The sequence below is a fragment of the Bos taurus genome, chromosome 17 (assembly GCF_002263795.3).
Source record: "Bos taurus isolate L1 Dominette 01449 registration number 42190680 breed Hereford chromosome 17, ARS-UCD2.0, whole genome shotgun sequence".
Taxonomy (NCBI): Eukaryota; Metazoa; Chordata; class Mammalia; order Artiodactyla; family Bovidae; genus Bos; species Bos taurus.
This window is the reverse complement of record NC_037344.1, coordinates 63,421,991-63,449,182: the sequence shown is the minus strand read 5'-3', so window position 1 is coordinate 63,449,182 and position 27,192 is coordinate 63,421,991. Positions and strand designations below refer to the sequence as shown.

Below are 27,192 nucleotides of genomic sequence, written 5' to 3'. Positions count from 1 at the left end.
CAGAGAAGCCTGGTGGGCTACAGTCCATGGGGCCACAAAGAGTCAGACATGCCTGAATGATTAAGCACAGCACATGTGAGGAAAAAGCCAGCACGCTTGGTGGGCGGTGACCAGCACAGTGCCTGATAAATGCCTGAAGGAATAGTGAGCTGGCAGAACCCTTAATGAATCACAGAGACTGAATTAACAAGCCTTACTGCCCTCCCTAACTTGGGACATCTTGCTGAGATATTAAATATTCTTTTCTTCAAGTCAACATAAGTCTTCTGTGACTTGCTGCCCCAAACATGTTGATGTATGAACACCACAACCACAATTCTCTCTTCTTTGAAAAGCCCAGGGAATCACTTGACCTTCACAAAGTCAGCGCCCATTTTACACATGAGGACACCGAGTCTCAAGAGTTTAGGAACTACCTACCATTTCGTAGAAGCCTTGGCTCAGCCAGGGAGGGTATCCCATCCCCCAGGATAGGACTGGCTCAGGTATGACTTGTGACCCATGTCCATTCAAACAGAATGGCTCTTGGGACCTCCATTAAGAATGCTGGAGGGCTTCTCTGGTGGCTCAGTGGTAAAGAATCTGCCTTCCAATGCCAGAGACACGGGTTCCATTCCTGACTGGGAAGATCCCACATGCCCCAGACCAACTAAGCCTGTGCACCACAGCTACTGAGCCTGTGCTCTAGGGCCCGCATGCTGCAACCACTAAAGCCCAAGTGCTAAAGCCCGTGCTCCGCAACAAGAGAAGCCACCGCAATGAGAAGCCCGTGCACCGCAACCAGAGTAGCCCCCACTAACCACAACTTGAGAAAAGCCTGTGCAGCAACAAGGACCCAGCACAGCCGAAGATAAATAAATAAAATTATTAAAAAAAAAAAAAAAAGAATGCTGGAATGAGGAAGAAAGTATCCTTGGGAGAAGCTGGGTCATCCATGGACCACAAGGGCAGCCCATCAGCCCTTGGAAGCCAACGTAAAGGGAGACCGAAAGAACGGGTCTGTGGGAAGGCTGGCGCCCCCCCAGCCACCCTCAGTGGTAATACGAGTCTCCCCTTCATTCTCCGCTTCATTCCGATAGCCGAAGAGATTCCCATCCTTCAAGTAATTGACATCCTTCTAACAGACAGGGAACAAGGAGGCCCAGAGAAGTGACCTCTTGCCACTGTTTGGGCAGAGGGTACAAAGCCGGGTCTTCAGACCCCACGCCCTGTGTCTCCCACTGCAGCTGTCCTTGGCCAGGTCCTCCAGAGTCCCAAGCTCTTCTCAACTGAAGCTTCAGAGGGGACCTAAGACTGGGTCCAAGCCAGGATCAGGGACCTGGGAGGTCAGAGGAAAACCAGAGGGCCCCTTCTCATGCCCGGAGGCTTGGAGCTGCCCCAGGGCTGGATCAGCAGTGGGGTGTGACCTGGGGAGAATGGCAGCCCTCGGAAGGGAAGCTCCAGCTCACGTTCACAGCTCCCCTGGTGCGTGGTCCCAACCAAAGGTTCTCTCTCGACTCCAGTGGGCCCCGCTGTCCTTATTAGGGCTGCTCTCCCCCTCACCATCACCCCACTGGACACCGGATGGCTCACCCACCTCCGTGGCTGTCGTCTCCGCCTCTGCTCTGCCCCTCCCAACTGCTTGCCTACTCCCCCTGAACCCGCATCACTCCGCCATGATGAGCTTTACCATCTCCCCACTGGCACCATTTTTCCCCACCAACGTCATCACCTCTCCCAGCACCTCTGGAGACTTAACTGTCTCCCCACAGCACCGTTATGCCTCCACCAGTACTCTCTTCTCCTCACTCCCTTCATCTCTACCTCCCCATCACACCCCAAGCTCACCCCCATCTCTCAGTCACCACCACCGCCGAGTCCAGCCCCTCCAACCATCACCCTGAACACTTCCTTGGTTGTAACTCCTGCCCCGGCTTCTTATCCCCACCCTACCCCCAACCACAGAGGTATCTCTTTGCTCACGGTCTCCCTGCTGTCTTCCCCCCATGCCTGCTACCACTGCCCCCACCATCTCCACCATCAATGAACATTTATTGAGCACCGACAATCCCAGACCCACCCAGGGCCCGGCCCCTCATCAAAGCCACCGCACTTCAGCCCAGGGTGGCCTGTGCAGCCGGCCCTGCACCTGGGATCCGGTCCTGGGGCCCCGGCCATGCTCCGGTTCGGGGCTGGGGGTTGGGCTACTTTCCTGAGAGCAGAGCAAATAAATAAATGAAGAGGCAGGGAGCTGAGTTCCGGTGGGCGGAGACCCTGGTGTCCCTTACTGTGACTCCATGGGAGTGAGACAGGCGACCAGGCGTCCCGTGCCCGGGCCAGGGAGGTGGGGCGGGGGACGTGGGGGGCGGGCAGGAGCCTGGAGACCAGAGGGTCCTGGGGCCTCCCTGGGATGTGCCTGGCCCTCACCTCTGGGGGTCGAAGGAGGGTACGGGGCGGGGCACACCCCGGTGGGGGGCACCTCTGAAATGCAGCTGGACTGGAAATGGGCGGCGGAGAGGACCTTGCTCCTGCCTGCCGGCCCTAGAGCGGGGCGTCGTCAGTCCTCCACTTAGGGGGGTAACTCTGCTGGTGGCCGTCGCAGCTGGGGTTCCCTACGTTGTCCAGAGGCACCACCACCTCGTCCGGGTTGGAGTTCTTGTTGAGCTCTACCACGCGGGGCACCACTGAGGACCAGCGATCTGCAGTGAGAGCGGTGGAGGGCGGGGTGAGGGTGGCCAGAGAGCGCATGCGCCCGTGTATTGCGCGCCTTCGATGTCCCACGCACTCAGCAGGGGGCGAAAGGAAAAGGAAAGTGAAGTCGCTCAGTTGTGTCCAACTCTTTGCGACCCCATGGACTGCAGCCAACCAGGCTCCTCCATCCTTGGGATTTTCCAGGCAAGAGTACTGGAGTGGGTTGCTATTTCCTTCTCCAGGGCATCTTCCCGACCCAGAGATAGAATCCGAGTCTCCGCATTATAGGTAGACGCTTTACTGTCTGAGCCACCAGGGAAGTCAGTGCTCTAAAGCGGGAGGTATATTATCCCCGTTTTACAGAGGTGGCAACTGGGGCTCAGAGAGGTCATGGAGCCCGCCTCGGAACATACAGGAGTAAAATGAAAGAATCAGGATTCAAGCCCAGGTCAGGAGGCCTGCGAGCCCAAGGCCTCCCGACTGTTCTCGGCTGAGTGGAAGAGCCCAGGCTTTCACAGGCAGCAGAGGAAGCTCGGCGGCCAGCCCATCACACCCTCCCATTCTACAGACGTGAATACTGAGTCCCAGGGAAGGGACAGGACTGCTCCAAACAAAACGGTGCTGAGGATAACCAGGGCTCCCCCTCTGTGCCCCTCAGTCTCCCCCACACCTCCCCTGACCGCCCCGCCAACTCACCCCTCCGGAGGCGGCCCACGGTGTGCGAGAAGCCATAGTACTGGTAGTTCTCGTTCTTGCCGGGGTCCTCGTTAATGATGCCCAAGTTCTGGTTCCAGTGAGACCAGTTCACCTCGTCCACCCTGGTGGGGCCACAGCAGACAGAGGGTCAAGGAGAGCCCCCTTGCCCAGAGAAGGCACCCCTTCCCCACCCCCAGGCAGCCTCTAAGCTCCAGCCTTCCAGCACACCCTCCTGCTTTTTTTTTTTTATAACTGCCTCTGAGTCTGCTTCCTCCAGCAAAGGAGAGAGCAGTAACACCGGCTGCTTCAGGGTGTCTGCCCCAATGTGCGTTGGGTGCTGGCCGGGCACATCTCATGTGCCAACCCGTCTAATATGCACAGCTGGCCAATACAGTGATGCTATCATTGTCCCCATTTCACAGATGAAAAAAACGAGGCTGAGAACTGAACCCACAGGATCAGGCAGTGGAACTGAGCTCCGGTCAGGCCCCTGGGGGCTTCCATGGCTCAGAAGTGGCAATGGGTAGAAAGCACAAGGAGGCCCGGTGGTCTCGCCCAACCCGGCCTCACCTGAAGCACCACCTGCGGTCTGGAGTGCCGTCCGAGCTCTTGCCCACGGTCACCATTTCACCGGAGCGGAAGGCCTTCCTCAGGAACACGGGGAAGGAGCGCTCGATGTCCAGGATGGTGGTGGCCCACTGTGGGGAGAGAGGGTGGGCGGGCGGCGGGTGAGCCACGCCCGGCCTTGCCTAACTGTTCTCAAGGCAGGAATGACGCAGAGAACCAGGCTTTCTAGCTCCCACCACTCCTGCATTAAAGACTCAAATACCTACAGGCGCCTGGCCAGAGAAAATGAATGAAGGGTCAGCAGCCTGTGCCCCAGGACACCAGTGTCCCCTCAGTGCTGGGCATCCCCAGGGAGGGGTGGGGATGGGGCAGACCTGGAGGTGCAGGAGACCCCCACCCCGTGTGAAGGGGGCAGCCACCTCTCATTCATCCAGGAATGTGGGCCCTCCTGCAAGGCTTCCAACTTTTCAAGAAAGGCCAGAAATCTGGATTTTTCTATGAAATCTCTCAATTAAAATTTTTTTGCATTAATTTTTTAAAAAATATATAGTGATGCAGAAAACAAATAAATCTTTGCTGGTCAAATCTAGTCCACAGGCTGTGAGTTGGCATGTTACAAGTTACATCCAGCAGGGAAACTGAGGCCTGAGGGAGGAAGTGGTAGAGATGAAGGGTAAGAGCAGGTCCCATGGTCCCCTGAGACCCAGACCTCGGGGGAGGACCTCGTGGAGTTATTTTTCCTCACTGTGCCGTTTCCTGAAAATGTGCCAAGTCCCGGTAAGTGTGGGTGCTGCCTTGCCGGGCCTCGTGGTAAGGCTGTTTATCGGGAACCCGGGTTCTTGAACTGCCTGCAGCCAGGCAGGCAGTGACACCCTCCCCCCAGGCCCTCTGCTCCCTAGGCTTGCACGGAAACCTGCGGGAAACAAAGGCAGCAGCTCCCCAGCGCATCCACACCCAACACATCTGCCTGGGGTTGGGGGGGCAGGGGGAGTGGGGAGCCCCTCTGATGACTATGCTGATGCTTCCTGGCTCTGGGGTGGCCTGCTCCCATGCCAGCCTGGTGTCTTGGGCCCGGCTGGGGCACAGAAGCTGCCCCCGGGCTCCGTGCGGAAACCCCACTGAAATGTGAGGCTCTCTGAGCATTTCCGGTGCCTAGAGCGCTCCCTCCCTGGAGCTGGGGGGATTGCATTCCATGAATGGGACCGCAAGGGCAGCTGAGCTGCAGAAGCCAATGGAAATCAGCTAGGTGGCTCTGGGAAACAGACCTGCAGGCTTTATCTGTGCCCATTAAACAGACTGGGAAGTGGAGGTGGAACGGGGTGGTGCGGCTCGCCCAGAGCGCCAGGCCGAGGAGGTGCAGCAGGCCAGGTGGCCCCAGGGCAGAGCGGCCAGCGGGGCGGGCTCACCTGCAGCTTCCAGATGTGCTTGCTCTCCTTGGACACCTGGCCCACTGTCTCCCCCATGAGGGCGATGAGCATGTTAAGGAGCAGCACGAATGTGAGGATGATGTACGTGACCAGCAGGATGATGAAGACCACGGGGTACTTGGTGCTGCTCAGCATCTCCAGGTCACCCATGCCGATGGTGAGCTTGAAGAGGTCCAGGAGGAAGGTGCTGAAGGTCTCGCTGTCGCGGCATGAGGGGTAGGTGGGCACTGTGCAGTTGGCGTGGTCCTCATCGCACACCTTCAAGTTGGCACACGGGTTCAGGAGCGAGACCAGGGCTGCGGGAGGGACGGCAGTGACGGTCATGGAGGGTGAGAGGTAGGGAGGCCCCTTCCCATTTGATGGAGGGGAACACTGAGGCCTGGGGAGGGCGGGGAGGCTGGCCCAAGGTCACCCAGAGTGGAAGCCAAGCCAGTGGTTGAATCTGGGTCCTCCTGCACGCAAAGCCTTTGCTCTTTCCACAAACTCTTATTAACAAGGAAGAGGGTCCCAGGACTCAGCCTAGTGGTTCTCAACCGGGGATAATTTGTCCCCCAGGGCACCTTTGGCAGGTTTAGAGACATTTTTGGTGTCACAAGTGGAGGAGGGACACTACGGGCACCTACTGGGTCAAGACCAGGGATGCCGCCCAACATGCCACCATGTACAGGACAGTCCCCACCACAGACAACTGTCTGACCCCAAATGTCAACGGTGCCAAGGCTAGGAGAACCTCATTGAGCTGACTGTTCTTACAGGTCTTGGCAGTCTGGGATGCCAGCATTCCAGGGCAGACTCACTCTCGTGTTCCTGTTTCCCAGCTCACAGCAGCACAGAAAGGAAGGGAGGAAGGTGAAACCAGGCACCAGCCTTGACTGCGCCCAGAGCTGTGCTCACTACGGCCGTCACCCCCTCCAGACATCAGCTAACTGTGGCGCGCCTCCCTTCCCATGAAGCCCAGATGAAGCCTCCGAGTGCTGCTCCTTTTGGATCCTGGGCGTCGGGTGGCCGGTCACCCGCCCCTGGCGACCAGCCCGACAGCTTGATTACCTTCCCCAACCCTGGCCCTGCCCCCCTGTGCCACTGAGGTCCCAAGGCATCGTGACATCAAGGATACAGCCTAGTAGAGGCTTTGTAGCTCCTGCCACCAAGAGGGTAGAATCTATTTCCACACTCTTTGATTTTTACTCTTTTTATTTTTTGGCTGTTCGCACGATATATAGGATCTTAGTTCCCAGACCAGGGGTTGAAGCCAGGTCCCCTGTAGTGGAAGCGCTGAGTCTTAACCACTGGACCACCAGGGAATTCCCCTGTTTCCCCACTCTTTGAATCAGGCTGAGGCTTGCTTTGGCCAATAAGGTGAGAGAGAGAGTGACGCTGTGCCAGTCAGTGATCTCGAACACTTCTGCTTACATCTGGGAACCCTCAGACCACCGTGTGACCAAGTCCAAGCTAGCTAGCTAGAGATGAGTGACCCCGAGGAAGACAGCAAAGTCACTCCCAATGGAGGCCAGCCCTAGCTACGCTAGTCAGCTGCAGCCAGTCCGCCAGCGAACACAGACACGGGAGCCCAAATCTGGCCCAGGTCAGCACAAGCACCCAGCAGACCCATGGACTTGAGCATAATAATAAATGGTGGCTGTTCGGGGGTCTTCCCTGGAGGTTAAGACTCCATGTTTCCACTTTAGGGGGCACAGGTTCGATCCCTGGTTAGGGAACTAAGATCCCACATGCTGCAGAACATAGCCAAAAATAAAAAGGGTGGTTGTTTAAAGTCACTAAGTTTTGGGGCGGCTTCTTTTGTCACAGTAGCTAAGATGGCAGTTTTACCGTTTCCTAGCTTTTGAACTTGGGCACGTTATTTAACCTTACTTAATCTAAGCCTCAGTTTCCTTAATTGTGAAAGGTCATAAGAAACGCACTTCCCTTACAGACTTGTTGGGAGGATTAAATGAGGCAGGGATGGGAGAGGACTTGGCTCAATGCCAGGCACACAAAGAGAACCCTACAAACGCTGGATATTCTCCTCCAGACACCATGGCGGCTGCTTCAGCCCGGGTGCCACCCCCGCCAGGCCCGCCTGGGCACCCGGGGCTCACCTGACGCGTAGCCGATCATGAAGAGCAAGTAGACCAGCAGGAAGCGGAAAAGGTCTTTGAAGAGGATCTAGACACCCCGGTGGGAATAGGAAGCAGAGATGAGATACGTGGTTTCTCGCTTTCCCAGCTCCTCATCCCACACCTTCTCTCCAGCTCCACCCTGCCCCGCCCCATGTCCAGGCCCTGCCCACTGCCCCTACACCACCCCGCAGCCTCAGGGCCAGCGGCACTATCTGTGCACATGTGGTATGTGTGGCTCCCTCCAAGGACACACAAAGCCCAGGGGGAACCGCCTGCCCTGTACCTTCTGGATCATGATGCTATAGGTCCCCGTCAGCTTCAGCCCGCGGGTGAAGTAAAGGGCGTTCATCCAGCCCAGGACCAAGGCAAAGACCATGACGGCCAGGTACGCCTCGATCCCCGCCAGGTAGAGGGCCGCTGAGACAATCACCAGCACAGAGTAGATGAAGCTACAGGGCAGCAGAGGGCACGAGAGGAGCCAGAGGGGAGAGGGGGAAATGAGACCCTGGACAGGGAGGCAGGCCCCCAAGCCCTCTAGGTACTAGGACATCCCGACGACACCCAGAAGAGAGACCATGAGACCATGTGGCTTCATGGGGTTCCCCAGCATCCTGATAACCAGAATCCTCAGTTAACTGGCAACTGGGCTTCCCTGGTGGCCCAGTGGTTAGGAAGGCGCCTGCCAATGCAGAGGACACGGGTTCAATCCCTGGTCCAGGAAGATGCCATGGGGCAATTAAGCCTGTGTGCCACAGCTTCTGAGCCTGTGCTCCACAACCAGAGAAGCTACCGCAAGGAAAAGCCCGCACACCACCACAAGAGAGTAGCCCCTGCTCGCCGCAGCCAGAGAGCCCGCACGCAGCAATGCAGACCCAGCGCAGCCAAAAAATTAAATAAATAATTGCTTTACAAAGTTAATTGCCAACCGATGTGTGTGTAATTGTCCTGGGGCCCTACCAGATCCCAAAGTGATGTCCTTTGGAGTTGCTAGAGGAAGATTCAGTAGTTCTCAGTGGAGATTTTGTGGCTAAGTGAAATTTTTTTTTTGCCCTACCATGTGACATGTGATTTCCTAGTTCCCCGGCCAGGGATCAAACCTGTGCCCCCTACAGTGGAAGCGTGGAGTCCTACCCCCCCAGAATTTTCATTGTTCTCTAACTCTAGGAAAAAGGGGAAATATGTAACACACATGCAGCAACCCAGCCTGTACCCCAGGCAGACATCATTAATCAATCCCAGCACTCTTTCCCACTGAACACAGACACAGCCTTAAGATTCTTAACATGGGCACTCCTGGCAGACGTTAGCAATCAATCACAAGCGTAAGAGGTTAAATTTATTTCTACCCATGGTGTATATAGTGATAACTCTCTAGCAACCAGAATCTTGCTTTAACCAGAGGACTCTTTTACTTGACAACAGCATGACTTTGGGCTACAGTAGCTGATCAGACTGGGTGAGTTCACTCCTAATAAGAGTCACACACACCCTCTACCACCAAACCTCGAGGATGTCCCTCCCAACCCCACCTTCCTCACCCAGAAGCTGCCACCCCAGGGACCTCTACTCACTAGAGTAGCTGGAAGGAGCCGTCGATGAAAAGAGAGTTCACTCCAGGGCATTTCTTCATGAACAAGTCTTTGATCTGAAGGAGGGGACGGGATGGGTGAGAGAGGTGGAATCAGCAGAAGCGTGGAGCAGACAGTGGAGTGAAGAGAGGTGGAGGGGGACTTCCCTGAAGGTCCAGTGGTTAAGATTCGGTGTTCCCAATGCTGGGGGCATGGGTCTGAGCCCTGGTGGGGGAAGCTCCCCGTGCCATGGGGTGTGGCCAAACATTAAACAGATTAAAGAGGTGGAGAGAGAGGAGGGTCCAGGCAGGGTAAGGCTGGGGCCAAGTGCTCACGTTGGTGAAAAAGAACAGGATCCCAGTGAAGAGTGTGATGATCTCGCCGGCCAGCCTCAGGTAGTCCATTGTGGTGCGGTAAGGGTATGGCGGCTAGGGGGCAAGGGGCATGCAAGTCCTCACCCAGCCCCTCCAAATCCAGATGCTCCCCAACAGCCCAGCCTCTGGGTCCACGGAGCCTCCTCCCTCACCGTCCTCCCCCTGGGCGTGGGGGCGCCTTCCCACCCTGTTCCAAGCCTTCTCCAGCCCCTCCCACAGGGGGCCCAGCTGTGCCCCAGCTCCTGCCACCCTTGCGGCCACTCACAGTGCCCTCGAGAGGCTGGTAGTAGGCGGTGAGGGTAAAGATGACCATGGCACACAGATAGGAGACCACGTTGATGTAGAAGGAGACAGCCCCGAACTTCCGCCACTTGTCCCGCAGTAGTTCGTTGATGGGTTCCACGGCCAGCATCTCGTGGCGGTTCTGTGGGGGAGCAGGGTGGGCAGGGGGTGGGCAGGCTGACTCCAGTGCGCCTTCCCCCACCCTCTGCCCCGAGAGCTCGTTCTCCTCCTGACCCATTCTTCAGACACCCAGACTTCTGGGCTCAGCATTTAAGGCTCTGCCCAGTTCTGTCCCAACTTACCTTTCTAGCCTGTTCTAGACACACAGAACCCAGAGCTAGAAAGCTCCTGAAAGAACATCTATTCCTATGGTCCCCAAACTCTAATCAGTGGAAGTTGCCAAGTTGCTGGCACCAAAATCACCTAATGAGCTTGTTAAAAAACATAAATTCCTGGGGACTTTCCTGGCAGTCCAGTAGTTTAGACTCCGAACTCCCAAGGCAGGGGGCACGAATTAGATTCCCTGGTCAGGGAACTAAGTTTCTGCATGCTACAGCCAAAAAATTTTTAGTGCAAATAAATAAATAAACCCCTGGGTTTCAACCTCAGACATTCTGATTCAGGAAGTGGGAACTGGGAAATTTAGCCCCAGGATGATAAATACTTGACTCACCACAATTTTCCAAGTCTGAACCCAGGACAGACAGCAATAATTGAGTCCCACACAATAGTTCTCTATACAGTTTCCTGGGCAGACACTACCAATCAATCAGAGTTTGCAGCAGAGATGCTAAAACTTACCACCACCCCCAGTTTAAATCAGGTTGGTCACTGATTTGAAAGATGAGGGAAGTGAGCTCCGGTATGAGAAGGCATCTGTCCAAACTCACAGAGCTGGGGCTAGAAGGAAGACCTTCTGTATGCAAGCCCCAGGGCTTTCTGCCCCATTTGTGCAGCATCCTGTCTCTTTAAGGACTTGAGTTTCTTTATCATCAAGCACATGTGCAATGATGTAGCCACAAAGATGCCACTGCAATCTTATTCCTGATAGTTAGGTGCAGAAAGAAACTCAAATGACCAAGAATAGAGGAATGGTTAATTAGAATGTGGTACATTTCCACGCAGCAATGATACTGCAGAAGAATATTTAATGGTGCAGAACGATGTTCATAAAATACTGCTAAGTTAAAAAAAGAGCTTTTAAAACTTCATATAACAAATGCTAATGATAATAGCTGACACATAATGTTTACCCTGCGCCCGGCTGTTCATTTGGTCCTCCCAGCAACCCAATGGGAAATGCTCTATTTTTATCTGCATGGTACCAAAGAGGAAGCTGGGACTCAGAGAGATTGGGGAGTTTGTCCTGAGTCACACAGCATGTCACTTACAGTGCCAGGCTCCTAAGCCAGTCCTGCGTGCCCCTGAAGTCCGACCCTTACAATCCTGCCATTCCTGCCCTTGCCAGATGCCATTCTGGGCACTCAGTTGGCCTCTTCTATTGCACCCAGTCCACAGACTCACTGCTCTGGCCCCTCCTGCCCTGCGCCCACCTCGATCTTGCTGTTGTACACCAGGATCTCCAGCACAGAGGTCTCCTCCCCACATGTGTCCAGGGAGGAGAGGTCGTAGAGCGAGGAGTACACCGGCCCATAGGCCCAGTCCTTGAACTTGCGCGACAGGTGCCTGGTGTCCTCGTCTGTCACCTCCCGACGGATGATGTGTTGGAAGATCTGTGTGGGAGGAGTAGGATCAGGGGGTTTTGGGGGGGCGTGGGCAGGGGTACTGCCGCGGCGCAACTCACGTGGGAGGGACTCCAGCAAATAGCACCTCCCCAGAGAGCAGGATGGGCGAGGGAAAACATTTACTGAGCACCTGATGGACGCTTTCCTCACATCACCTGGTTTAATTCTTGCCCTCACCATCCTGTTTGACAGATGAGCTAATAGCATGCGTGATAAGTTGCTTCAGTGGTTTCCGACTCTTTGTGACCCCATGGGCTGTAGCCTGCCAGGCTCCTCTGTCCATGGGATTCTCCAGACAAGAATACTGGAGTGGGTTGCCATTTCCTGCTCCAGGAGATCTTCCTGACCCAGGGATTGAACTCGTGTCTCCTGTACTGCACGTGGATTCTTTACCACTGAACGATCAGGGAAGCCCCCATGAGGAAACAGAGGTTCAGAGAAAAGGAGGATGTTCCTTGAGGCCACACAGCAGGTTAGGGGCTGAGCCACAACCCCGGCCATGGAGGGCAGAGGAGTACTGCAGGGCTACAGCTCTGGGGCGCAGCTCTCTGTCAGTGGCATGCCCTGGCTGGTGGGAGTAGGGCAGTGAGCATCCAGCGGGGTGGGATGAGCAAAGAGGCTCTGGGATGAAGTTGAACAGCCTTGCTGGACAATAGGGAGCCACAGCAAGTTCTTGAGCTAGAACATCTGCAGTCTGGGGTGGGCAGGATGGGAGGCGAATGTGCACATTAATAACACACGTCAGCTGCAGCCTCCCTCGTGTGTGTGTGTGTGTGTGTGTTTGTATGGTGACCCCGGCCCCACACGCACCCCAATCTTGCCCGTCTTGGCGGCCATCATGAGGGGCGAGAGGCCGTCATTGTTGAGCACGGCCTCCAGGTTGCTGTCGGGGAAGAGGCGGGCACACTTGAGCAGCAGCAGGTCGTACATCTTGGTGACGAACTTGGTGTTCTCGCGGGTGTTGTCGGCAATGGCCACCAGTGCGTGCAGCACCGTGTTGCCGCGCGAGTCCTGGCGCCGCATGTCCGCCTTCTTGTGCGGGTTCTCCGTCAGGTAGTTGACGATGTGGGGCTGGTTGGTGCAGGCAGCCAGCGACAGGGGCAGCTCACCTGCGGGGCAGGTGGTCGGGGGGCCGGGTCAGGGACGGGGCCCTCCCACGGGAGATGCCGTGACGATGGACACAGCGCCCATGGCCAACGTGAACCAGCCCTGGCCGACTGCAACTGTCTGGGGGCGATGTCCCCGGGGAGACGGACGTGGCTATTTGAGGCATGGCCACGCGACTTGGAGGCTGTGAGGGACTCTTTGAGGAACTTTATCTCTGAACCCCGAATAACATGTGTCTAAGTGGGGGTGAAATTTAAAATCTTTCATGGGTCCAGCTGGGCCATAGTAGTGATGCCATTTGGACCCTGCATCTGACCATCAGTGCCAGCTTAAGTCAGACCAGAGGATGCGAGTGATAAGGTGTGTGTTGGGGGGAGGGGACAGCCCACCACAGCCCTCTGATCCCATTACGATGCCCACAGCACAGACGGGACAGCTGAGGCTCAGGCAAGCGAGGTGACGCTCCACCCCTCAAAGGTGAGACCTCAGTGACCAAGACCAATGAGGCGGCCTGTGCCCCGGGCTCCGTCTGGGCCTGCGGTCAGCGCGGCCCTGGGTGTCTCGGGAGGTGTCAGGACTGCCAGCACCACCAGGTACCCTCTGCGGCCCCCAGCTTCGGCTCCATGTGCCCCAGCCCCCACCAGGCCTCTCCTCACCGAAGTAGAAGTAGCCGCCCTCGTCCTTGGGCTGGAAGAAGCGGCCCCGCGCCTGGGCATGGACGTCGGCTCCTTGGGCCACCAGCAGCTCCACATAGTGTTTGCAGCGGCGTTCGATGGCGATGTGCAGGGCGGTCTGGCCTGGGAGGGGGTGGGGGACTGTCACTGGGGGGTGGGTGGGCGCACAGCCCTGACCAGGTGTGGGGGGTGCTGGGGCGCAGAAGGTGGAGATCCACCCCAGGGCAGCAAGGGGACCTTCAGACGTTCCCGGATGTGGAGTCTCTGAGGCCTGAGATCCCAGACCTGCTGCGTCACACCCACAAGAGTTTAGGCTCACGGGATATCTGACTTGGAGGACCCCAAATGTGGAGACTTTGCAGACTCGTAAGAGCCTTTCACGCCAGAGGAAACAGTGGCATCGTGGTCTCACAGGATTTGGGACACAAAATTCACAGCCTCTGAATCTGACATCCAGGAATCCAAAACGTCAAGGTGGATTCATGGATCTCAGAATTTAGACCCAGGGAGCTGGGCCTGGTGACACCGCTGCCTTTTCAAGCTGTTGGCTCACAGGACTATTGTCACAAAGCCTCAGAGTCTCCAAACCAGAGCATCTTGGGTCCGGGATTCCAGGTTCACAGCGCCTTTGGCTCATTACATGCAAGAACCTTGGAACCTTCAATTCTGAAACTCAGAATTTAAAAGTTGGAAGGGGTAGTTATTGTTGTTCTTCAGTCCGTTCGTTCATTCATTCGACAACTGGTTCCAGGACATGCTGGCACTCGTGGCCCAGGCTGAAATGAGGTGTTGCTGGGGGTGGGGAGGGGCTGGACAAGTGAAGAGGGAGCCCCTCTCCCGCCCGGCCCTGGGCCCTACCTCGGTAGTAGATGTCTCGGAAGGGCGAGTTGATGAATTCCCGCATGTTGCCCGTGCGCTCGGCGATGTCCAGAAGCACAGGGATGGTGTCATTGCGGCCGTTGCTCAGATTCAGCAGGGCCTTGGGCAGGCAGGTCTTCCCGGTGGACGGTTCTGCGGGGAGATACGTGCAACAAGAGGAGTGTTCGGCCCGAGGCCCAAACTGCTGGGCAGCAGGGGACAGGGCATTGGGCAGGGAGCCAGAGGTCCTGGCTGCGTTCTCCTTCCTGAGCCCGGCCCCTATCTGCTCCCCGACCCCACCCCAGGGTACTGAGAAGGTCAAAGAAACTCAGAGGAGCAGAAGTTCTTTAAAACATGGGAAGCTGCAGCCTATAGAGACATGGTACTTACCAAAGCATATTTGGAAGGACTTTTCTTAAATATGGACCATTAAAAAAATATATATATATATATATATATATATTTATTTGTATGCATTGGTTTATTTGCAGCAAGCAGGATCTAGTTTCCTAACCAAGGATTAAACCCAGGGCCCCTTCTTTGGAAGGCAAAGTCTTAACCACTGGACCACCAGGTAAGTCCCTGGAGGGGACTTTTAAAAAATCAGATAAAAGGGCGAATACTGAGTTAATCAAAGCCAATCGCCGCCATGTCTTCACTACAGGACTTCTCAGAGCCTTTAATCTGCTAATGAGGACTGGGAACCTCTAAAAACAGACCCAGGAGGCAGTCTTTGCTTGAACACAGATCCTTTACCCATGAAGCGGGTGCAGTAGCGCCCCTAGAGGGGAGGAGAGGGAGTGCAGCGTTTCCCGAAGTAGGGGCTGTGAGCCATAATAGACAGGAAACTATCTTAGAGGATTTGGGGGCTCCTGCAGAGGCAGCAATAAAAACAGCAAAAGCCCAAATGTGCAAGGTGTCAGCCCCTTGTCAAATCTCTCCCGTGAAGTCAGTCTCCGTTTGGTACTAAGGGGTCTTTAACACCTCCCCCTAATGCTTACTAATGTGCCTTTGCAATTTTCTTTCCCTTGTATTAATTTTTATGGTGATGTGAGTGGATTTATATCTTTAAAAGAGAGAATCAATGAAAAGAGAACTGGCTCTTAACCAGGCACAGGGCAACACAGCCCGATGCAGGAAGGGGCCCAGGAACGGGACAGGGAGTGGGAGAGGCAGGGGTGGGCTGAGGGGCTGGCTCTGGAGCCAGGATCCCTGGGGCTCACATCAGGCTTTGCTCCCCATTTCTGATTTGTGTGTGACCTTTTCTCCGCTTCCATTTCCTGTCTAACTACATTAAGCCTATGAAGGGAAATCATAGGCTAATAGATAGCTGTTGAGCCCAGCACCAGGTAGACAGGCATTCTCAGTAAGTCATACGGTTGCAGTTATTATTCTACCAGAAACGCTTTCGAGACTCTCCTTAGATACCTGGAATCAGTGGAGAGAACGGGAAAAACCTGTGGACGCAGAGAGACCTGAATTCCAGTCCCACCGCCCCTAGGAGTGAAGTTGCTCAAACCTCATTCTGGCTATTTCTTGCTACGTCCCTGGCGCCCAGCCCAGTGTTGACAGCAGGTAACTATGTATTGAAAAATAACAGACTTCAGCTTTCCATCTGCATAAGGTGGGGGGGGGGGGTGCCAAATGCTGGCCCAGGCCCCTGGGGAGTCTGCTCAGACCCACGAGCCTGGAGGTGGATCAGTCCGTTTCCTAACTGACAGGGAATTAGAAAATTAGAATTGTGGCAACTCTCCATGCTGACCTCATCATCTTGCATTCCCCAAACCCCAACCCGATCTGCACGTGTCCCCTTCTTAGACACTGATGTCCCTAGCCAGCTGAAACCTCTGTCCCTCGCCTTCATCTTACCCTTGGCGCACACCCTCTCCCCCAGCAAGTCCCCACTGGTTTCACCTGTTTCTCCAAGCCCTCCACCACTCTCCATCTCCATTGCCACCAACCTGGCCCAGCCAGCATCTCTCTCACATGCCCAGGACACCTGCCTGGTTTCCTCTGGACATCCTTGAATCCTGGACAGCCTCTCTGGACATCCTTGAATCCACTTTCCACATAGCAACTGAGTTCAACTCTGGTCATGGTTAGCCACAGGGACTTTGCACATGCTGCTTTTTAACCTTCTCTCTAATCCTTCCCCACCTGTTTATACCTGCTGCTGCTGCTGCTAAGTCGCTTCAGTCGTGTCCGACTCTGTGCAACCCCATAGACAGCAGCCCACCAGGCCCCGCCGACCCTGGGATTCTTCAGGCAAGAACACTGGAGTGGGTTGCCATTTCCTCCTCCAATGCATGAAAGTGAAAAGTGAAAGTGAAGTCGCTCAGTCATGTCCAACTCTTAGCGACCCCATGGACTGCAGCCTACCAGGCTCCTCCGTCCATGGGATTTTCCAGGCAAGAGTACTGGAGTGGGGTGCCATTGCCTTCTCCAGTTTTTACCTGGTTAACTCTAATTCATTCAAACTCAGCTCAAGTGTCACCTCCTCCCAGAAGCTCTCCCAGATTTTCCTGATCAAGTCAAATCCTCTAACACAGCTTCTTTGTAGACACACAGTTACAGGTTGTAATTGTGTATTTGTTTCTGTGATTGCTTAATCAGTGTCAGTCTCACCCCCGAGACTGAGAGAAACTTGAGGTCAAGTCTGCTTTGTTCATCATTTTTTGCCCCAGGCCAGTACCACTCCTGACGATCGGTAGGGGCCCAATAACCACTTGTTGAGTAAATACACATTCAGTGAAGGGGCATGCTGTGCACTGCAAGGAATTCCAAACCACAGGGGTTAAGTGGTTTATGTAGGATGTGGGACCACACCGTTGATTTGGACTGTAGCAGGGTAAGGGGCTGCCAACCTGGGTCCTGGGATAAGAAGCCATGAACAGGGCTCAGCCAGAAATCAGGCGTGGTTGCAGTCACAGGACTCCACCACCAGGTGGCGAAGTGGCTTTGTCCATTGGGGAGGCTGGAGCCAGGGGCCCTAAATAAACTTCTGTTGGAAGTTGTCAAACTTTTTAGGGGGTGGTCACTGACTCCCCTAATGAGCTCATGAACCTCTGGCTATAAAAACATGCAGGGGTGGAGCCAGTGTTTGCGGAGCTCGGGACATGCAATTTGGGGATCCTGTTTATGAAAATGAACACACAACTACAAATTCCAAGTTAGGTCCACGGATGTACTGGGGGCCAGAGCAAGAGAGGGTCCTGAACCCTAAGTAGTGGGCCTCACAGTAAGTCCCCCTCTACACCTGCCTTATTCGGTACAATGTCAGGGACCTCCCCCCAGCCGGTCTTAGAGCCCCCGACCCAGGCTCACGCAGACCCATTTGCCCAAACTCAGCCTGTGCTCAGAGACCCAGTCCTGAACTCAGGAAAAACCAGAAGTCTTGGCAAGTCCAGCCTGGCGCTGCTCACCAAAGGCAAAGCACCACGATCTCTGTTTCACAGGGGCTCCCTCTACCCCAAAGCTCCCTACTTTTGCATGGTGAACTTGGGGGGCTAGGTGGGGCTGTTTGGCCAGGGCTTATATGTGGTTGATCTCCAAATGAGATTGGCAGCATCATGGAGACCTTCTGAGGGGGGAGGGGGACCCCATCCCCCTACAACTCTAACCTCACGCCCCAAACAAGGCCACACCATCTGCGCCCTGGCCGGGCACCATGAATGAACGCTTTTTGTAAGTCCAGTAATTCTCTTCTGATGGACACAGTGATACAGCAGAGTACCATTTTGGTGTTCAGAGTCTGGCTGGTAAAGGTATATGTGAAAAATACACTGCAGACCTGGTCAGCCTATTTAGGCACTTAATTTGCTTGAAATACCTAAAGTCTCCAAATACCTGATCTCCCTGGAGCTTCGTCAGCCCTGTTACTGTGGCCAGCCCACCTGAGACAGGCCCTCCTTCCTGGCAGGTCACAGTTCTTGACATTTTATATTGATTTGTGGGGTCATTTGGCCAGTTAATGACAGCTCACCTGGTACCTGGCACACAGTACGTGGCTGACTTGGGTGGAGGGGTTCACAGGCTCCCCTCCCAGATGTGCAGAGAGGCCGGGGCAGCGGAGGGAGCCATGGCCCGGGGCGGATGTTTGAGCCTGGACGAGGCTGGAGGGAGCTGTCTGGGCTACGTCCCAGGGCAGGTGACTGGGCTCCAGTCTACAGTGGGGACCCAGAATATTGGGCAGGGGCGGGGCTCGAACCTGGAGAGCAGAAGCAGGAATGACGGGCAACCCCCTCCAGAGCTCCCCCAGACAGGACAGGGGCTTCTGGGACCCTGGCTGCCTGTGCTCAGCACTATGGGATTCTCTGTCCGCAGAGGCCAGGGCTGTGCTGTGATTATTCCCCAGGGTACAGATGAGGAAACTGAGGCTCAGAGAGGCCAAGGATCCCTTAAGTGGTAGAGGTGGGATCTGAGCCCAGGTGTAGACTCTGGGCTTCCCTGGTGGCTCAGATGGTAAAGAAACAGCCTGTAATGTGACCTTGCTTACCTATGACACTTTCCATCAATAAAGGCTGAATGAAGAAAGGCAGCCAAGGCCCAGAGAAGTTAAGTAATATGGGAATGGACACACAGGACTAGACTCCCTGTCCAATGCTCTTCCTGGTTAGTGCAGCCCACTGACCCAAGAGAAGACGCTGACGGAAAAGGGGGCCCCTGACGCCAGGCCTCCCCCAAGCCCCAGCTGGCCTGCCTGCTATTCTTGGGTGGCTCACCCCGGAACTCCTCGTCCGTGAGGCGCTTCTTGTGGGTCAGCAAGAAGGGGAGCAGCCCATCCAGGTCAGCTGTGGAGCCCCGGGACACGATGTCAAAGAGGATAGGCCGGTTGAAGACTTTGAGGATGGGAGGCGGCTGGGGTGCGGGAGCTTTGGGGCTCTGTGGCTGCTTCCTGAAGGGGGAGGAAGCGGGGTGATAGGAGGGCTCATCCCCTGCCCACCCTCACGGTCTCCAGCCTTAGAGGCTGGAGGATTGTAGGGGAGGGCAGCTGGAGCCCTAGGGAGGGGCCAGGCTGAGAGGGGAGAGACATCTGGAGACACAGAGGAATGTTTTACCCCAACACTACCTGGCACCTACTGTGTGCTGGGTGGAGACAGACAGAAGCTCCCAAGGTCCCCAACCATCTATCCAAACATCCATCCACCCATTCATACATCCATCCATCCACCCATTCACTCACCCATCCATCTACCTATCCATCCACTACCCACATTCCCACCCCTCTACCCATCCATTCACCCATCCACCTATCCACCCACCCACCCACCCATCCATCCTTCCATCCCTCCACCCACCCACCCATTCACCCACCCATCCATCCATCTCTTTGTCTTTTATTAAGTGCTTAATAAGCCAGAGACTGGAAGAGACAAAGATACTAAGGACAGAAAGGAGGAACACCAGACTAAAAGATAAAGCAACTCTATCATTTATTCAAATCACTCACTGCTTGATTTATTCATTCAACAAACATTTGAGACAAATGAGGCCATGCACGTAGATGCTTAGCTCAAGGCCCCACCACAGTCAACGCTGGTAAATGTTAGCTGCTGTTCCTGTTATTATTTAGTGCTACTGGGTGTCTGGAGCCTGTATGTGTGGAATAAACGCTGAGCTGCAGAGGCGGGTGGAGAAAGAATAAGGTGGGGAGGGCTGGGGGAGGAGAAGTGATGGAGAAGTAAAGAAGGGAAAAAACAGACAGTCAATCAGCCATTCAATAAGCATTCACTGGGCACCTACTGTGTGCTAGGTTTTGAGAGACAAAAAGCTGGCGCAGAGCTAGCCCAGGGGCACCGAGGTCGCATCCTCACCCACCCAGCACCCAGCACACACAGGGGCAGGAGGAGGCTGTGAATGAAGACAGGACGGACAGGAGAGGAGGAGAGCGTGCAAACGGGAGAGTGGAGGGGAGCAGAGAGGGAGCCAGACAGGAGGCGCGGCCCAGGGCCGTTCCCAGGCCCAGACCTTGCCCCCCAGGACGGGGCCTCCAGCAACGGGGCACCAGGGAAGGGACAAGAGGTGCTTCTGGACACTAGGGTGGGGGTCACACAAGCTAGGGCAGCCCCCATTTCACCTGCTCCTGAACTGTGACCTTTGAGCCAAAAAATGAAAAGAACAGCCTCGCCCCGCCCCCATCCTCACTGAGGCAGCCTTCGGGGTCTCTGAAGACCTCAAGTGCTCAGCCGCACCCCGCTCCGACTCCTCTGCAGCCCCTCCAAAGCCATCAGCCCTAGCTGTCTGAGGTAGTGGTGGGGATGAGGGCCTGAAGGAGGGGGAAAGGGAGACGAAGAGCCCACCAGCTTGCAATGCAACCTTCCAAAGAGATCGGGCACCAGGGCACCTTACTGTCCTGGGCCTGTCTCCACTTCTGAGTGGAGCTTACAAAGTTCATCCAGCAGCTTGCAGACTGCACTCCTTGGAGACCTCAAGCTTCTCCAGCCTCCACCTGGAATGTTGTTCAGTCACTCAGTCATGACCGACTCCTTGCAACCCCATGGACTGCAGCACGCCAGGCTTCCCTGTCCTTTACCATCTCCCGGGGTTTGCTCAAACTCATGTCCATTGAGTCTATGAGATCCAACCATCTCATTCTCTGTAATCCCCTTCTCTTCCTGCCCTCAATCTTTCCCAGAATCAGGAGCTTTTCCAATGAATCCCCTGTGTGGCTGCCCTTTCTCACTCCTTAGCTTTGGGCTTAAATGCCAGCTCCTCCAGGAAGTCCACCTGGATTATGTTTCCTGTATCAGCTCCCAGTCTCACCTCAGCACCTCCCCCAGAGTGAACTATTTCTTTTTTTCAATTCTACCAGTTTATTGCTACCAACCCATCTCCCTCCACCCTCCTCATGCATGCGGGCTCAGTCACGTAACCCCATGGACTGCAGCCCGCCAGGCTCTTCTGTCCATGGACTTTTCCAGGCAAGAATACTGGAGTGGGTTGCCATTTCCTTCTCCCAGAGTCAACTCTTTCTTTCTTTCTTTTTGACCAAGCAGCATGCGTGATCTCCCCCGAGCAAGGACTGAACCCATACTCCCTTCATTGGGAGCATGGAGTCTTAACCACTGGACCACCAGATAAGTGCAAAGTGAACTGTCTACTCACTTGCTTATTAAGTGTTCTGCCCTCCAAACTGAAAGTGCCAGTGACAGCTACTCAGTATCTAAGCTAAGCAGGGGCAGCACCTGGCCTGGCTCATTCCTGGAGCCCCAGGACCAACCCCTCCCCTAACCTGGCATGTGGTGGGTAGTCCAAAAACCTTCACTGAACAAACTGATGACTCGGTAAATAAACAAAGGAGACAGACAGTTCCTGACCAAGCAGGGGCTGAGAAGGTGGCTGGGCTTCATCCAAGGGCATAAATGAGTCTGTGATCAGCATGGGGGGACAGAAGGACACACGCAGACTTCAAGACTGCTCCAGACACACACAGAGGCCTGAGTGGGGTCTAACGGGTTTTCATGTGGAGATGGCTAGACAGAGAGATGGCAGATGAATAGATGGGTCGATAGGTATCCGAATGAGTGATGATGGAGGATAAACTGGACAAACGGATGGACAGGTGGAAAGGCGGGTAGCTGGTAAGAGAGAAAGAGAGAAGGAAGGAGAAATAACGAAAGAGAGATATGAAAATGGAATAAATGAATGAATGATGAATAGTTTGATAGCTGACTGGCTGGATGAATAGAAATGGAGAGTAGATAGAAGAATGGACAGCTGTTTGGAGAGTAAACAGTGGACAAACGGAAAGCGGGTGGTATGAGAGGACAACTAGATGATGGATAGAAGGGCAGACAGGTACTTGAGGGAGTCGATGAAGGACAGGTGGACAGATGGATGGATGGACTGGACAAGTGAATGGTTAGGTGGAAAGACAGGTAGCTGGATGAATGAATGAGTAGATGAAGGGTGGGTGGGTGGATGGATGGGTGGATGGGCGAATTCAATACAGAGGAGACCTTGGCCAGGCAGCCAGCAATACTCACTCTATGACCTTCCTCCTCCACCGCTTGTTGTCACTGGGGTGGTGACGATAGGTGCCGTAGTCAAACAGCGAGTCCATGGGCGCCTTCTTGGGCCCGGGCACCACGGAGGACTCGTACAGGGTGGACTCCAGCAGGTCGATGGGGTTGGGCACCCCCTTGCGGAAGGCGCCCTGGAACTTCATGCGCAGGTTGGGTCGCCCGTCGCCTGGGCCGGTGGAGCGACCGCCATCAGCTGGCGAGGGCGACGGGGAGCCGTCTTCCCCCTCGAACAGGTTGGCCAGTGATGACAGGGGGAAGGCCTCCCCGCCGGGGGGCCCACTCTCATCCCCGGGCGACTCGGCCATCTCCCCTGGCCCCACACGAGGGCCTTCGCCAGGATCCGCCATGCTGCCCTGGGGACCCGTCCACACGGCTCAGCCTGCAAGGGAACGGGAGGGGCATCAGGCCGGCTCCAGGAAGCCCCCCTCCCACGTGGGCAAACAGCACTGCTGCCAGCTGCTTCAAAGCCACCCTTGTAATGACAGGGGTGCAGGGTGGCCACTCCCAGATGTGGTTGGCCGCCAGCCCCCGGCAGGAGCTGCAACAGGAGCCCCATTCAGGGACCTGGAAACACAAGTCCGCCTCGCGTCCAGCTACCCTGAACATCAGCTGAAGAAGGAAGGGCCTCAGAATCACACCAGGTCCCCAAACATATGAGCCTGGGGCTTACTCCTGGCCAACCAAACCAGCTTTGGAGCACCCAGAGCAGGGTTTGAATCCAAGTTCCGCATTTAGCCATCATATGATAGGAAAGCCGATGGTTCACAGCCTCGGTTTCCTCATCTGTGAAATGGGGATGAAGCAGAGTGCATGCAATCCAGTGGCCTGTGCTGTGCCTGCCACACAGAAAACACCTACTAAAACATAACCATTGAACGCATGCTGCAGGCACACGAGGTGCTCAGCAAATACACATGAACTCATTGTGGGAGTCAGTCGCCCTCAACTTGCCAGTGTCATCATTATGACCCCATTTCACAGAACAGGAAACTGAGGTTCTGAGGGTTCAGTTAGCCGTGCCCAAACTCTGCTCCCCAGTGCCAAGCGCTGACCCCTTCCCTCCCCTCTTTGCCCGGTTAGCTCCTGCCCACCTGTGTTCCCAGCTTGTGCTGCTTCCTCTGGGAAGCCCCCTCGACCGTGTGTTCGTGGGATTAGTTAATCCTGGGCTGTGAGTACCAGAGGGCAGGGAAGGCCGCTGCCTGTCCATGCCTGCACCCCCGCCCCTTGAGGGGTGCCACATGGACACACGACCTGATGACAAAGGTAGTCTCTATTCTCGTTTGTCAGGTGCGGAGAATGAAGCTTGACGGGGGCCAGTCACACAGCTTGCAAGGAGAAGAGCTGGACTTGAACCCAGGTCTCTCTGCCTCCCAGGCCCAATGTTTAGCCAGGAGAAGGGCAAGGGAAGGACCAGGGCCTGCTGGCTGTCAGCCCCCTGCCCTCTGCAGCACGCACAGGGTGGGCTGGACACCAAGGGCGAGTTTCCTGGAACTCCTCACATCCCGCCTGGGCTGCAGAGAAACGTCTGCAAAGCTCTCTTTTCTACATCTCTCCCTCCGCGCACATTAGCAGAAGAACAAGTAAAGATTGGTCCCCACCTTGTTTGTTTTTGGTTGCCAGGAGAGAAGGCGAGGGCCCCTGCAAGAGGCCTCTCTTGGCGAGCACAGCAGGGCACACACAGGGTCAGAGCTCCTGCCTCGGACGGGCCCCATTCCGGGCACAAATGGGGAGGCAGAGCCTGGACTTTAGACTTTTCCCGGCCTGGGTTCTAATCCCAGCTAAGCTATTTCCATGTAGCATGACCTTGAGAGAGTGTCCCAAGCCTCAGTCTCCTTGTCTATAAAATGGGTACAATAGTAGTAGCTTTCTCATACATTTGCAGGAGGAATTAAATGAGATCGGGCATGTCCAGTGTTGACCCTGGGATTAACCTGGGGGCTGTCGATGAGCACAATCACAGAGGGAAGGAAGGGCTAGGTGCACAGGTGCTGAAATCGGTTTTACCCGGTTCCCCTCTGGGCCCTGGTTAGTCAGCAGCTGTGAGATCTTGGGCAAATCGCTTCCTCTCAGTTCCCCACCTGTAAAACCAGGGTAACCACAACACCTCCTAAAGCTTGGGAGATGCCAAGTGCCTTCAAGAATTTGAAGCATGCACTAGGTGCCGGCGCCTAGTATGAGTCAGGAGACATTAGTTCCAATCCACCTGCCAGGCCGGTAATGGAGACCCCCTAGGGGCTGCCCCCTGGATCCCAGCTCTGTGATGCAGGAATGAGGGTATGTTGAGGCAGGGAGGGCTGTCCACCAGGGTGCAGGCACTAAGGGGGAGATTAGACTTCCCCAGGCACAGTCCTGCTCACCTCAGAGGGGACCCCAGGGTCAGGGGAAGAGAAGGAGTTTAGGCACATACTTCTTAATTACTGCACCCCCTCCCAGGTCCCCACGGGGTTCCAGACACCCTCCACCCAAGGTGGGGGCCAGATGAGGCAGCCCCTCCAGCCCCCACCATGCCTGTACCCCCTCCCCTAAGAAATCTCAGCTCAGACAGCATCCAGGGTTTCTGGGGCTCCACAACAGGGGGTCTGGAGTCAGCCAGCCCCAGGTTCAAATCCCCGCTCAGTCACTCACTCACTGCCAGCATCCTTGACAAGGCAAACAGGGATCAATGTCAGCGTATTAATTATGGTGAAGCGATAATTATGAACTAAACCCCATCATCACCATGATCATGGGGCTCTTGAGGGCCCAAGTGCTTCACACACATGCTTTCGCCTGGTCCTCCCTGGAACCCTAGACCAGTGGTTCTCAGCCAGGGTGCCTCGGGTCCCCAGGGACACTGGGCAATATCCAGAAACATGCTTGGCTGTCACACTGTGCAGAGGAGAGAGGGCTAATGGCATCTAGTGAGTCAAGGCCAGGGGTAGCGCCAGACACCCTACAAGGCATAGGACCGTGCCTGCCACAAGGAACTACCCGGCCAGAAAACAGTGCTGAGGTTGAGAGATCTACCTCTGGAGGTAGGTACTCCTGTAATACTCCTTTCACAGATGAGGAAAACTGAGGCTCTGAGAGGTTAAGTGACTTGCCTGAGGGCACATTGCAGGTGAGTGCCAGAAAAAGTGAAAGTGAAAAGTAAAAGTGTCAGTCACTCAGTTATGTCTGACTCTTTGTGACCCCATGGACTGTAGCCCGCCAGGCTCCTCTGTCCATGGAATTCTCCAGGCAAGAATACTGCAGTGGGTAGCCATTTACTTCTCCAAGGGAATCGTCCCAACTCAAGGACTGAACCTGGATCTCCCGCATTGCAGGGCTTCCCTGGTAGCTCAGCTGGTAAAGAATCTGCCTGCAATGCAGGAGACCCTGGTTCGATTCCTGGGTTGGGAAGTTCTCCTGGAGAAGGGATAGGCTGCTACCTACTCCAGTACTCTTGGGCTTCCCTAGTGGCTCAGATGGTAAAGAATCTGCCTGCAATGTGGGAGACCTGGGTTTGATCCCTGGGTTGGGAAAATCCCCTAGAGGAGGGGATGGCAACCCACTGCAGTATTCTCCAGTATTCTTGCCTAGAGAATCGCCATGGATAGAGGAGCCTGGAGGGCTACAGACCATGGGGTCGCAAAGAGTTGGACATGATTGAGCAACTAAGCACAGCATAGCACTCCTGCATTGCAGGCAACTTCTTTACCATCTGAGCCACCAGGGAAGTGCTTAGTGACAAAACCAGGACTCAAACCCAGGCAGTTGGCTGTGGAGGCTGGGCTACCCTAACCCCTCAGTTGACAGCATGGCCTGGGGGCCGGGTGCCACACCAAACCCTTAGAGTATCTTGTTCAAGGTGCACAATGGCCCCTCGAGAGGATTATTACCATCAGCCCATGCTAACCTCTCTGAGCCTCAGTTTCCCTGCATACAAAATGAGAGTTGCAAAACAGCTTCTATCCTATAGGTTAATGGGCAGGTCAGGTGTCTCTTGGGCCCCTAATAAGCACCTGACAAATGTTTTTTGTATTTTTGTCTATTTTCTGGCCACACTGTGCAGCATCTTAGTTCCCTGACCACTGCAGTGGAAGCACCCGGTTAAGCATCTTAACCAGGGAGGCCCCTTGACAAATACTTGAATCATCATCACCATTATGATACAATCCCAGCATACCCACCCTCCCCAGGTACACGCACGGGGTGGTCCTACAGCCATGCATTCACAGTCCTTATTAACATTCACCAAGTCCTCCCAGCCTCTCCCTCAGTTAATCCGCTAGGGCCTGGTGAGCAAAGTTGCAATGCTCCCATTTCACAGCTGAGAAAACTGAGGCCGCTGAGATGACGCCACACAGAGTGGGTGACCTTGAAGAACTGGACTTTGGACTCCCTCCACAGCGCACAACCCAAGTGTGTACAGACACCAGCGTGCACGTACACGCCTGTTCACAAGCGGACACACACAGCCTGCTCTGTGGCAGTCCCCTCCCCAAACACTGGCGTTCTCTGTGGTTGGGGATCGAGATCACTCCCTGTTCTCATTTGCCCTGTAGGCTGTTATTACACATTCCAAATCCGTGCCAGACTTAGGGGGAAGGAGGGGTGCCAGCCAGGACAGGGAGGCTGAGAGTCCTCCTGACTCTCCTCTGCGTGTAAATATCGTGTATGTTTCCTCCTCTCTTTTCCCCCTGTGCTCATGCGCATGCGTGTGCCCACTGTGAGCCCCTGGGAATGCCTCTGCAGGGGGCAGCGCCCAGCTGGCACCAGGAGCGTATCAGGGGCTCAACGAAGGACATTTACGCCAAGTGTGGACGTCCCCACAGGCTGTGTGACCACTGCATTCATTTAATGTGGCGGATTTCAAACGTTTTTAAGCAAACCTATCTATATACACACACACACACACACACACACACATATATAGGCTTCCCAGGGGTCTCAGATGGTAAAGAATCCACCTGCAATGCAGGAGACCTGGGTTCAATCCCTGGGTTGGGAAGATCCCCTGGAGAAGAGAATGGCAACCCCACTCCAGCATTCTTGCCTGGGAAATCCCATGGACAGAGGAGCTTGGTGGGCTACCGTCCCATGGGGTCACAAAGAGTTGAAC

The 27,192-nt window shown here is 55.1% G+C and overlaps 1 protein-coding gene across 3 annotated transcripts in view; it reads right to left on the bottom strand.

The window, feature by feature from the left end:
* Positions 1-2,012: 2,012 nt before the first annotated feature.
* The window catches only part of TRPV4 (transient receptor potential cation channel subfamily V member 4), a 37,005-nt gene continuing 11,825 nt past the window's right edge, over positions 2,013-27,192 (bottom strand). For 2 of the 3 annotated variants that reach the window (XM_005217903.5, XM_005217902.4), the window contains exons 2-16: positions 22,071-22,488; positions 18,807-18,979; positions 14,086-14,238; positions 13,210-13,350; positions 12,257-12,555; positions 11,255-11,434; positions 9,685-9,843; positions 9,381-9,473; positions 9,049-9,122; positions 7,761-7,926; positions 7,457-7,523; positions 5,340-5,656; positions 3,937-4,064; positions 3,367-3,488; positions 2,013-2,678 (exon numbers count right to left, since the gene is read on the bottom strand). In XM_005217903.5, the coding sequence (XP_005217960.1) occupies positions 2,521-2,678; positions 3,367-3,488; positions 3,937-4,064; positions 5,340-5,656; positions 7,457-7,523; positions 7,761-7,926; positions 9,049-9,122; positions 9,381-9,473; positions 9,685-9,843; positions 11,255-11,434; positions 12,257-12,555; positions 13,210-13,350; positions 14,086-14,238; positions 18,807-18,979; positions 22,071-22,456 (2,616 nt within the window). In that variant the 5' untranslated portion in view covers positions 22,457-22,488 and the 3' untranslated portion in view covers positions 2,013-2,520. Of the gene's footprint in view, positions 2,679-3,366; positions 3,489-3,936; positions 4,065-5,339; positions 5,657-7,456; positions 7,524-7,760; positions 7,927-9,048; positions 9,123-9,380; positions 9,474-9,684; positions 9,844-11,254; positions 11,435-12,256; positions 12,556-13,209; positions 13,351-14,085; positions 14,239-18,806; positions 18,980-22,070; positions 22,489-27,192 lie in introns of those variants that run through there. The other variant, NM_001192385.3, reaches the window with a different exon arrangement.